The 13,492-nt window shown below is 40.4% G+C and overlaps 1 protein-coding gene across 6 annotated transcripts in view; it reads right to left on the reverse strand.

The window, feature by feature from the left end:
* Positions 1-2,240: 2,240 nt before the first annotated feature.
* adgrl2a (adhesion G protein-coupled receptor L2a) overlaps positions 2,241-13,492 on the reverse strand; it is a 79,573-nt gene continuing 68,321 nt past the window's right edge. For 2 of the 6 annotated variants that reach the window (XM_076278061.1, XM_076278060.1), the window contains 4 exons: positions 10,800-10,968; positions 10,428-10,556; positions 9,813-9,909; positions 2,241-4,134 (listed from right to left, as the gene is read on the reverse strand). In XM_076278061.1, the coding sequence (XP_076134176.1) occupies positions 3,365-4,134; positions 9,813-9,909; positions 10,428-10,556; positions 10,800-10,968 (1,165 nt within the window). In that variant the 3' untranslated portion in view covers positions 2,241-3,364. Of the gene's footprint in view, positions 4,808-6,560; positions 6,690-9,812; positions 9,910-10,427; positions 10,557-10,799; positions 10,969-13,174; positions 13,220-13,492 lie in introns of all 6 variants that reach the window. The other 4 variants (XM_076278064.1, XM_076278059.1, XM_076278063.1 and 1 more) reach the window with 4 other exon arrangements.

The raw sequence follows: 13,492 nt of genomic DNA on the forward strand, positions 1-13,492 counted from the left end.
TAAATTCCGCTTTCCAAACATAGTCCTCAGCTAAACTGCTATTTTCTCCCCGGCTAGGGACAATCCTTCACCAGGAAACCTGCCACTTGTGCTCTACTTATTTCTGGTCAACCCATTTTTTTTATTTTTTACACAAAGCTTAATTTTGACAAGGCTGATAATTCACTGACTTCTAAATGATTTTGTCATTCCCCCTCTGCCGGCTGTCATGTACGAGTCCTCAGCCACACTAGGAGTAATAATTCACTTGGTACTCCTCGGTCCTCTAAGGACTGCTCCTGACACATGATGAATAGCAACAGCTCTGAATCATCAGCATCGGGAACTGTGCATTACATACACGACAGCACTACACCAACATGGACATGCGAGACAACACTTTTTACTGCTCATGCTATGGGACTCACAACATAGGGAGAAAAAAATAGGCCTAGGATATTTTACTAAGTCTAATTATGATTGATGCCATTAATTAGAAACTTTGTTGAAATTCTGCTGCCAAGATTTGAAACTCAAACATAGGTTCTACTTTTTCATACAGAGGTTGTGGGCCTAATTACAACAATCTATTTACGGTTGTTTAAATTATGAAGGTTCGTTTATGTGTGAAATCATGGTTGTCAATCAACAACAATCTGCTTATGATATAAATAAAACATAGCTGTTGAATGTTACAAAGTATATGTCAAGAGTATGTTTATGGCGTTATGAACACCTGTTTCAGTTTGTCACATCTCACTGAATCAGGCTACACACAATTGCCTTGAGAGTGGATTTCTATTTCTAAGAGGGTGTTCTACCAAAGTTGCCTATTGACGCCAAATACAGGCAGGCCTTTTTATATGGGTCTTCTTGTATAAGACAAACACAGTTAAGGAAGTCAAATAGAGTCAGATAGAGTTAAAAACAAAGATTGACAGATTGGTTAGTATATGCAATAACTGTAAAGACCTTCCAATTACTGTATACACAACCCATTTGGACTAGAAGACTGAATAGAACTAAATACAACTTGATCATAATAAAACAATTTGGCAGTAGCGCAAATGATTTAACTTTCTCTATGACAACAGTGTTGACTGATATTCACGGATTAAGAGACGCAGTAATTTGAGTAATTTCCGTTTTGTGCAAAAACTGTCTTTTACTTATTCAGGCATCTCTAGACATCACTGTGTTTCATTTTAGAGAGAGAGAGAGAGAGATTGATTGAAATACAGACCAAAACTGGAAAGATTAGAGTCTGTGATCAGACCGCTATTATCTACTGGTAGTTTTATTATTATTTAATTTTATTTATCCTTTATTTTACCAGGAAAGTCCCATTGGGATCTTAAGCTCTTTTTTAAGGGAGCTCTAGGACACCAAATGTACAATAAGTTAACTGGTCTCAGTTTGAAAGTTACAGTTTGTACTGATACATTGTTTTGCAATTGGACACAATTTTATGGGGTAAAGAAAGACATTTGATCACAGAGTGATTTCATTGTTCAGCCATTCTTTTGTACAGTTCAATATGCTCTTTGTGTTGTTAACTAGTGTTATAGTTTTTCAGCCACTAGGCTGTCTATCCACTGGGTATTACAACAGTCCTCTTAAAAAGGAAATGGAAATTATTATCTTCTCCTGGGTCTGATAATATGATCCAAGTCCAGTTCTCTGAAATGAGTTTTGTATGAGTTGTCTGGAGTCACTACAGTTTGGAGATCTGTGATTTGCATGTGACCAACACAGCCTTTAGGTACCATTACATGCAAACCTTTGCTCTTCTTGTTCACAGTGAGTTTGTGTAAATATGGATATACATAAAGGAGCATATATGCAGATTGTATGAACTCTGTCAGACACATTCACACAATAAATTATGATGTTCAGAACATCAAAGTCACAAACACAATATATACACTGGTATTCCTTGTTTGTTAAAATCTGTTATCTTCATTGGTTTTAATGTGTTTTAGCAGCAGATGCCACTAAGACCTTGTGAATTTCCCTGATAGACAACCTCTGTGCTGACCTACAGTATGCATTCAGTGCTGCATGTGCATAAACTGAAATGACTGAAGTAACATGTTTTCTGATTTAGTCATTCATCCATGTAGTCTTGGACTCCACACAATATGATAACACATGTGCACCCCCTCCCCGACCTCAACCACACACACATACACATGTACACACACACACACACTCACTCACATTAATCTAGTTAGGGGAAAGAAAAATAACAAAGCATGAGATTTGACAAAAAGATTCACATGTATTTATTGTTTACGAAGTGTGGACCTTTACATTTCTTTTGAAAGTGATGAATGTCTTAATATCACGCTTATATAAAATAATGAACCATGTATATCAGTGCTTGAAAATATTCACAAAAGTTCACTGTTTCGAGGGGGTGGGGGAGAATAATAAAACAAACAAACAAACAAACAAAAAAGCCAATTCAAATGAGAAACTACAGGGGGAAATTGAGTCCAGAACAAGGGGCCTACCAGTCCATCGCATATTCATCTGTTCTACAGATTCACATCACAAAGCGGCACTCTGAGTCGGAGCAATCTACATGAGCTGAAATGACTACGCGTTTCCTCTGGATGATGTCCACCGGTTCACTTGCATGAGCTAGAAATGGGATGTACTGTATATGCAGGGAGGAAACACTGACCACCAATGAGTGAGGTTTTTTTTTTACACAATAGTCTCTTCAAAACATAGTTTTTTTTTAATTAAAATGTTTTCTTCATAATTATAGTTGATTTGATTTCATTGATTTCACTAGCAATACAACAAAATATATATAAATATTTTGTATTTTTTGTCTTGTCAAGAGTTCAATACACACTGGAGAAAATAAGGCCTGGGGCTTGATTGCTAGTGGTTATTTTTTTCTCTCACAGGGCCTCCCAAAACTCAAGAGCTCTTCCAAATCCAATAGTGTCTTCAGGAACATTTCAGCAGTCAAACATTCCATTTTGTATATAATACAAAACAGGTTTAGACAGTGATCATGTTGATTGTGTGTGTCATTATGCTCATGTGTATTATATGTACAAATTTAAGTAAGAAACTGTTTTTTTTTTTGGAATGGTTGTCTTTTTTGTGTATATTTTTTAAATATCTTTTAATTTTTTCCAGCAACAGAAGAACATATAAATACATTATTGGGCTGTTTTTTTATTCTTCAATTTATATACAGTCCTGGCAAAATCAAACAATCTCATACTACCCTCCCCATAGTCATAAATGTTCTTCAAGGTTGAAGATGCAGATGAAAATTTGGTGGATACCTGGACATGTGGAGAGAATCCTCGACACATCTTACTACATTGCCAAGAGTACAGTGGTGAATATTTAAATCGGTCTAAAGGCTCGTGACGAGCTGCATTTGTCCTTCCCGCACATCCCCCTCGGGAATACATCCATCTTTGCTTATGGGAATAATGTAGCCGTCTCCCACTTTATTTATCTGGTAATAGGCATGCAGTTGATGCCCAGCGCCCAAGTTTGGCATGCTCTTATAGTAGACATCCTCACTTTCGCTCCTCTTGGACGGAGAAAGGTCCTCCTCTATGTCTGGGCTACACTCGTGATAAGGTGAGTCTCTCAAATTAGGCATACTAGTGTACAAAGAGTCTCTATTGGGGGACTGCAGGTTGTCGTCCGTTTCTGGCGTCAAGGGAGAGATGTAGCTCTCCATACACTCCAGCTTGCCCTTGTCCTGCGGGGGGTAGAGAAGGGAGTGCGTCCGCTGTGGGATCAGCGGCGCCTCCAACTCCCTCTGGTGCAGCTCCAGCCGCGGGTTGGCAGCGTGCACCAAAGACGAGGCGTCGGCCATGATGGCGTCGTCTTCGCTGCCACTGCTGCCACCAACCCCGACGGCCACTTTGGTTGAAGAAGAAGAAGAAGTTCGCTCCGTGTTGTGAGTCTTGTTGCAGGCCCTGAGGTTGTTGTGCACCAGCTCCGAGATGATCATTTTCTCGAAAGCTGCGTCGTCTATGCTTAGTCCACAATCCACCACTTGCACACTGTCCCCGTAGTCTCCGTTACGCAGTGAATAGCTATTGTTAAAGTTACCATTTAGCGGTAGAGTATCCATTGCACTTGTTTCCCTCTTGCTGCTCAGTGAGTGTCCTGCAATGAGAGAGCATGTTGGGAGGGTTTACATTAGTTTACACTGGGCACATCGCTAACACAGCGCTAATGCTACAGTAGCTCGTGTTAATGCTGTTCAGGAGTCATAAGGCCTCCAGTTCATTAAACTTTTATTGAGGAATTAAAAATTTTATGAGACTAAACAAACAAAAGGCTAAACAAACAAACAAAAAATATTCCTTTTATTTGTTTTTTGTTTTGTAATGCATGCTACTGGATAAGAGTGGAATTGATGTTCAGAGTGAAAATGGTATGTTCTAATGTGTCTAAATGAAATCAACATAATTCATTTCAGTTTTGAAGAGTGAAGTTCAATATCCCAAACAACATTAACACTTGTAAAAAAATAATATATATTATAAATTAATAATATTAAAGAATTGTTTTTAGAAAATAGCAAACGACTGTGCAGACTTGCAAGCTGCCAAGACACCAACACTGTTAGGAGGTTTTTGAAGGTGAGAATGAGGGGGAAAATGTCAGAACATGAACGAAGGGAAAGAAAAGTCATGTCGAACATGGACAGCCATCTCTCTCACTACAAGGGCGAACAAGCAAGCACCCCACATCACTACACACAGGCAGGTGAACACACTCAATTAGCACAACTCACATCGTGTCAGCCCGTTCAGGCTACCTGGCCTAAGTGTAGCTGATGTACGAAAGAAACATAAACAAACAAAAAAAGAAACGTTTTATTCGGACAAGATGGAAAACTGCAGAAGTGAAAGAAAACATAAGACATAAATAAACACACAAAAACTTAGCAACTTAGTTGGAGCAAGGGTTCATCAAATTAACAATCTGCTCAGTGATTCCCAATACGAATCTCCTTCTAGACTTTCTCAATGACTGTCACTGTTCTCCGCTGGTTAAGGTCACTGCGAGAGCCTGCATTAGTCACAGCGACAGGGCCAAATGCACCCCCAGTTGATCGAGCAACCCCAGAAAAAGCACAGCCAGGGAGGTCACAGGAGGCAATGGCAGGCCTTTCTGTGAGCCACCGGCTTCAGAGGAAGGCAGCCCGTTCTTATGCACAAAGTACACATAGCAATCGTAAGATTAAAGTCTCTGTGTCTGGCTTGACTCGACACACTTTGGAGTGTGGAATGTGAATGCATTTCTCTGAAAGGGTTTGGAGATTGGAGTGAGAAGGGTGGTAAATATGTTTTTTACAACAACTATGTTGCAGGCACAGATATGGGACATTACACAGCTTTGAAAAAATAAAGTGGTGAGCAAGGAGGAAAAAAGGAAAGGAAAGAAAAGGGTAGAAAGAAAGAGAAATGACTGATGCCAGGAGTTATATAACAATCCACCTATACCTTGTTGTAAAAGAATTTCCATCCAGACAGATAACGTCTGGAGAGAGGGGGGGGAACTGATAAGAGTGCAGCTCAATTGAAGAGTGAGAATGCCCACTATTACTAGAAATAGACTTTTCTCCCTTTTAACACTGGTCCAGAGACCTAGAGCTGGTGTTAAATCCTGACATTTACACACTGAATGCCATTAGAGTTGAGAGTAACATTTAGCATCTAAATAGTTTAATTAAAGTGCATCATTACACAAAAGGCATGCATTTATATGCTATACAATATCCAGCAGGTTCCAGACGTTAGACACACTTTCATTAAGACTTTAAGAGACTCTAAAGCCTCAGACATATTTACGAAATATTCAGTCAGGAAAGGGGACATCAGTGCAGAGTAACGTTGAATTGGATTTCTATTTGGTGAACCACTTGCCAACTGTATGAGAATGTTGATGATATAGATAGTGAAGCAGTGGCAATGCCAGTTTTTGTGTGGTTGTTCTTTGATTTTGTTTAAAACCATGCTGAAAAAAATTTACATTTGATAGGCAAAGTTAAGTTTTACTCCCATACTTGTCTCTCTGTAGGTCACTATAGAAGGAGGCAGCAGGAGAGAGCAAACAGCAGAGATTAAAACATGTTCATACACCCTTACAACACGGTCATTCACAACACATCAACTCCAGAGTTTGGTTTTGACAAACACAGCATCATGAGTCAAATGCTTTAGAGTCGACATTCGGAACAGAAATAGAACATGATAATGTTTAGTTTAGTTGTTAACTACTGATGAAATAACAATACGTTAGTGGTTCTGAAAGAAATCCGCTGCGCAAAGTAAGATGAACATACAGTACTGTATAAAATAATGCATGATTTCACACCCAACACATTTAATGTAAGCTGTGTATACCATAAATAAATATAAAAAAGTCAACTCAAGTAATTTATTATGTTTGTACATACATCATTATTTTCAATTGCTGAAATGCAAAGCAAATGAAAATGTAGAATGACATTTATACAGTTTAGAGCAACAACATGTGTGTGTGTGAGTGAGTGTGTGAGTGTTAGAAGAGCAGTAACACACCTGGAGAGTTAAAGACGGGGGCAGCGGGCGTGTTACACACGACCGTTTCAGCCAGTAAAGTGTTATAGGGGTTGTTAGTGCCTTGCGGTCGGAGAAGAGGGTTAGTTAGAAGATAATTGCCTGTCATTCCTGGAACAGAGAGAGAGAAAGAGAGGAATGGGGACAGAGAGTATGTATCATTGTATGAGTTCTTTAAGTAAGCATTCATACTTCCTAACATACTGCATGTATAGTCCTATCCGTACTACACTCTCTTTAGCAAACCTGTCAATAGTGGAAACGTCCACAGATTTCAAAATCATGCAGGGAAAGTAAACCAAGGGGGACTATATGTACCAAACACAATTTTTCGATCTGTATGAACACTGCACCAACATACTGTATGGTCCTTTTTATTTTACATTCTTCTGTCTAGACAGCTGGACAATTGTCCAAACTCCATCTTCGTCTGCAAGCCTCTGCTGATAAACTGTCAGGAGTCCAGCAGTGACCCTGAGCATGGCCATCATCTCATCTTTGCAGCAGTCTCAGAGCTATACAATCAAGCTCTAAAGGGAGAGAGCACTGCTCTGGAGCTCTGAAGCCTCATAGAAACAATAAGTCCGGCAGAATCTTTACTTTACTGGTATAACTTTTTCCTGTAAAGTATAAAGTTGTCTGATCTTCTCGAGATGATGAACAAACTGTAATATCCCTAAACCTCCCTCTCCTGAGGAGTACCACCCACTGAATTGATCACATTATCTCTGAATATCTTCAGTTAGACTTTATGAGTATAACTCTGCATTGGCGACCAATCCAAAACTAAACACTGTAATCTTTCAATAAGGTCTGGGTTGGCACAACCATTTGAGATTAATGTAAATCTGTAAAATTTAAGAGACGGAAATTAAATTATCATGCTTCAACTAAAATTTCCCTTCCCCATAAAAGTCTGACATCTATAAGAGACCTTATTATATCAATAACTTAACTTAAAAGATTTAAAGGTACAATCCAATACAGGAAAACTAAGATACTTCGGTAACACTTTACTTGACGGGTGAGTTCATAACACATTCATAGCAGCTGTCATAAACTGCACATAAAGCATTCATGACTGTTTCATGAGACATGACTCAGCATTCATACCAAACCTTTCATGAATGTGGAAGACAGAACGACGACAACTTGTCAAAATAAAAGTCCAACAATCGTAAAACAGCTTTGCCGTTTTTATTCCAAACCTCTTACCTGATCACATCACATCTGAGTCAATGGGCTACTCCAGTGCTAAAACGACAAATCATGGTCAAGAAAATTATTTTTCTTTCATAAAAATGTATTTGTTTTATGATGTAACCTTTGCAGATGATTTCTCATCTTTTGCTACTGGGAATGTCCAACCGTTCCAGGTTACACAAATACGTTACACATATACTCCCAGTGTTAAACTCATTACGAATACTTCACAACTTGTATAGTAAAGTGACATTCGATGTAGACTTTATAAGATATTCATGAAATATTTACAAAGGCTGGAAAGATTAAATTAATGGTATTCATTATGAAATATTGGAGGCAAATTTAAAACAATGCTGCTTTGTGATTGTTGGACTTTTATTTTGACAAGTTGTCGTCATTCTTCCACATTCATGAAAGGTTTGGTATGAATGTTGAGTCATGTATCATGAAACAGTCATGAATGCTTTATGTGCAGTTTATGACAGCTGCTATGAATGTGTTATGAACTCACCCGTCAAGTGTTACCGATACTTCTCCAAATGTCACTAAATTTGAACTGAAAGGAGGACTATTTCCATAGGCATAACACGATCAGCTAATCAATTGTCACATATCCAAAATACGGCAGTCAGCTCACAGAGATTCTGTGTCTGTAAACCATCTCTGTCAAGTTGGCTTGAAAGCTGGCGTTTGAGTCACAGATATATTTTTAAACCCCCACCTCACTGCGACCCATCTTTCCCCAGAATGCACTGAAAGCCATTTGAGAGCGAGCTAGAACAGCGTGACTGGCCAACCTGCGCTTCCCTACCAGGGTCATCCAGAGTTGAACATCATCTTCTCATCACCATATCTGTGCTCGGGCTAAATTATGAATGCTAGCTCTTTCTAGGGCCTAAGTGGATAGAGTCCCAAAGCCGCAGCCCAGCCAAGCTAACAACACATGCACAAGGGGATGCACAAGGGGATGCGGAGTGGGGCGGGGTGGGGCGAGGACCTCACAAATAGGATTTGCTGGGATTGTAAGAATCTAACATCATATTAGTGTTAATTAAAACTGTAAATTTTGCTGCAAATAGAATTATAATTCAGAAAACAATTTCGAGTCTGTTTTTGGGTGAATCCTAAATGGTGTTACTGGGCCAAAAGCCTGATGGAATCCCTCCTTTTATCACCCATTTCCACCACTTCCCAATCCCCCTCTTCCCTTCTTTCTCCATCTCTCTTTTTTTTCTTTTTTAATGGACTGAATCTTGAAGTTTGAGTGCTTGAAATGATCAAATAATATTAAGCCCCATTTTGTGTTCGGCCTTGCTGCCCACGGTGACGGGCCATGAAGGATTTGAAGAGGGATTTGATGCCTGTAATCCTGTTCTGGCTGTGCGGTGACACCGACCATGTGAGAGGGAAGTGGAGGGGCACGTTTATCAAGCCACGGCAGGTTATTGAGGAAACACCAAAACATAACGGAGAATGGGCCCAATGTGCCGCTATGTGCGGCAGCTGGAGCCACCAGTGACTCGCTTCTTTCACCCATTACAACACACACACACACACACACACACACACACACACACACACACACACACACACACACACACACACACACACACACACACACACACACACGCCGCTGGTTATCTGCAAGCGAAGGGACAGGGGAGTCTCCTGTAATGACCTGTCTGACAAACGCTCTATTGTGTATCATTGCATGTCAAAGCTTATTGACAGTGATGAACTCATTTGGAACTAATTAGGGCTTAGAATGGCTGACAGAGTTCGTTCACACACTGTCAAGTGGTGCATTAAGGGCTAAGGAGGCAATTACTCTGCCTATCATACAACATGGATATGCTAATCATACGTGTGAAAAGATGACTAGTGGCCCAGGTTGTGACAGGTGTTTGCACATGTCGCAGTCTGCTTTGCTACTCTTTAACATTTCCTTCAGCTTTCCTTTCTTTCACCTTCTCGGGATGGGCATGCTAGATCTTGTCTTGAAGGAGTGGAGATTTCTCTATGACTGACCTTGGTTAAGGGTTGATGTGCTGTTGATGTCGCCTGAGATAAAGGAAGATTCAGATTGCTTTCTGACGGTGTCGTTCCACATTCTCCGAATACGACTCTGTTAGATCCATAAAGCACAGGGGTTATATTTGGAATAGTGAGGGGAAAAATATATACATGAACATTCCACCATACATCCAAAATACATGAGACTAATATACCTTTCTTGATATTGCTCTTCAAAAAGAAAAGAAAAAAAAAAGAACCACTAACCACTAGTTACCTTAGATGGCATATAAACAACTTTAAAACTGATGGCAGTGAGAAGAACTTTGGCAAAGATGAAAATATTTATGTAAACAGATTGCGAGTAGTTTGAAAGCAGATGCAAAGAGTGGTGTATGCAGTTACGGACAAATGCTTCGATTAGTTGGATAAGCCATGCATAGAATGCCCCATTTTCTGTGTCTTCATGTGCAAATGTTGTAAAGCTCTCAATTTATTGTGCATCTGTAAAATGAGATTATTTTTGTTGGAGACCTTCGGATGAGACACAGGGCTGCTCAATTCTTGCCTTCAGTACAAACGGCCGACTGAGTGGTGAACTCGATTAGCCTCCGTGTGCCTGGACAGTACCTGGGTGCCAGAGGAGTAGCGGGCACTGGTCCTTGTGGTTGATGTCTTGGTTGAACTGTGGGAACTTTCAGTTGGCAAAGTTCCACAGCAGTAAGTGTGACGGAAGCATTTGCTATACTCCTTTCGCACCTGCCATGCAAGTAATAGCAGAAGAAAGTTAGAAAAACTGCTACTTCGGGTTTCTCTTTGAGCCATATGAAAATATTACCAACTGTCAAAACAACAAAAAATACTTGTCAAATATGTTTTAATAGTAGCTTGGCACGACATGATTTGTTGCTAACTCTACTTTAGATTACCCACCAAATGTTACACTAACAGATGGGTACTTTGCAGTATTTATCTTTTTTTCAGTATAAAATATCCACTTACTTTTTTTTGAAGAAGGCAGTGGAATATGAAGATAAACATCCCCTGGATGGTGTTGAATATTGTGAAGAGATAGGCCATGACCACAGAAGACTCATTGATGAAGAACAATCCAAATGTCCACGTCAGAACCAGGAAGAAGAGCAGAGCAAAAGCTCCAAGAACCCAAGATCTAGAACCACAAATAGAAGAACAAGCAATTTGTGTTTCATTTTCCGTTTCCATCCGCATAATACACTGATAGGCCTCATCTCTAGGGTATGCTAAGGAGACATCAGTAATGATGAAATGCTAAACAGCCACAGTGTCCATCCAGCGCTCACTGGTTGAGTCTGCTAGCGTGAAAACACTAGCTACATTTAGCTTGAGAACTGGAGATGCCAACATCAGAGCAACATGTTAATCCAGCTTTACACTTCCACTGTTTGGTGGGAAGGGAAGCACTTTCATTTTGATGGACCACTGAGGATCGTCATCAGGTGTTTCTAGACCTGCCTACTGAAAATACAGGTACTTGTCGACTAACTCATAATGGTGCTTTTGCCTTTGTGTGCTTTTGCCTTTGTGAAGATGTCGAGAGGACAGCTGAGAGCGACATGAAGCAGGAGGGAGAAATAAAGAAGTGGTGAGATAGGGAAATGACCGCTGGTCGAAACTGGACCCGGGTAGTACCCGTCAGCACTTGGATTGGAATTTGGCACGCATGCTGTGCCATAGTGCCATAGCTCTCCTTGACCCATGTTTAAACTGGACCCTGCCATGACACTAATGCCACATCGCACCCTTTTAACACAGTGCCAGACCGACATCTGTCTCCTCTGGGCCACCTAAAGAAAGTGCCACCCTGGGGAGATTTGTTTTATCGTAAATCTCTTAACTCATTGAATGCCAAGCTGTTTTTCGGGAGCTTTGTCCTAGAGTGCCAGCAATCTAGACCATTGTTGATGATTTTTGTACAGCCACAGCATATTCTGTGTTATAGCTATGAACACATACAATAGCTCGATTAAAAGGTGAGACTTTAAGCTCTCAGTGGGTGCAAACCGTGTATTTCTACACGCCTCTGTTCCTGAGAAATCCCAAGCTAAACAGTGGCTAGTTTTTATCAAAATCGCTGTTTTTTTCCAGAAATGGAGATATAACGTCTTTCATGAAATATGAAGTGTTGCCTGTTACTTGTGTAAACTTTCCGGGAAGTGATCAGCGAGACCTGGCGAGACTGGCACCTAGTGATAGACCCACGAAAATGGCCTGGTTTTGACCTGACGTGCATGCGTCACTGATTCGACCCAAAGCGGCAACCGAGTTATGATAAAATGTCCAGATTGCGTTTTCATGAGTTTCACGATCGTCATATATTTCATTTCCATTCATCACAGAGTTCCCAAAATCACATATAAGGTGTGTTAGAGTGTCTAGTTTCGTAATTAAAAAAAAAGCTAAAAACATAATATTACGTTTTTGGCACTCAACGCATGGGAAGGAAAAACTTAATATTACGTTTTTGGCACTCAATGAGTTAAATGACAAACAGTTTTTGTCTCACACACAACAAACAGTTATTCTCTCTCTCTCTCTCTCTCTCTCTCTCTCACACACACACACACACACACACACACACACACACACACACACAACTATGATTTAGGGCTGCATGTTCAAAAAGACGGGAAATGATGGCATGTATCTTGAGTTGTGATTCTATTAGAAACAGCACACTAGACCAGAGCGTATACAGTATAATAGGCTGACAATGGGTCTATGTCTGGGAGCGCTGAGGAACTAAAGAAATCGGTTAGAGCAGAGGGAAGAACAAACAAAGGAGTGTGTGTGTGTGTGTGTGTGTGTGTGTGAGAGATAGTTGGTGTGTGAGGGTGTCCGAAGGAGTCCCCCACACACCGCAGGACACCACATGAAAGACATCCAACAGAACCGACCACAGACATGGAGGATGAGGGCGAGCACACAGACAATGACGAACCCCTGCAGGTCAGAGGGGGGGTGGAGTGAGGGGGGGGGGGCATCAACTACAGGCTGAGGGGATAAAAAGGACTTTCTCACTAATAATGCTCTTACTTGATGAACGGTTTATTATCCTCATAGCTAGAGACAGAGCAATAAGCAGGAGAGAGAGACAAAATTAGACCAGAATGATCAGAGCATAATTAGCATGCATTCAACTAAGGACTTGCAACTTTGATCTTGGAACTTGCAGGAAGATAACAGTTAAGCAAAAAAAAAAAAAAAAAAAAAAAAGAAAGTATAAAAGTTCTTCACAAGCATGTTAACCTCTAAGCCATCAGCAAACACTGTTGTGTTGCTAGCGTAATGCTGCTTGCACAGTAAAGAGAGAGAAGCGGTATATGATGAAAGCTTACCCTGGCAAATCGGTATTATAGTAGCCGTCGCATACACGATAATTACTGGTGGGGATGGACAGACAGACAGAAGAGAGGAGACGAAAAAACAAAAAGAGGAGCAACGAGATGCTACTGGTTAGAGCCGTTGACATGCAACATGCAATGATCACATCCCCCCTCTCCCCTAAACACACACACACACACACACACACACACACACACACGCGTACAGAGAAAAGCATAATGATTCTATACACACACATGGAGAAGAACACTGAATCGTTTGTGGTTGACAATTCTCCTGAGGGCAAGTGCAGATAACATAAAAAGCAACAG

The sequence above is a fragment of the Alosa pseudoharengus genome, unplaced genomic scaffold (assembly GCF_046254945.1).
Source record: "Alosa pseudoharengus isolate Yale_2024_CS ecotype anadromous, Long Island Sound unplaced genomic scaffold, YU_APseudo_1.1 YU_APseudo_1.1_scf_11, whole genome shotgun sequence".
In the NCBI taxonomy this organism is placed as follows: Eukaryota; Metazoa; Chordata; class Actinopteri; order Clupeiformes; family Clupeidae; genus Alosa; species Alosa pseudoharengus.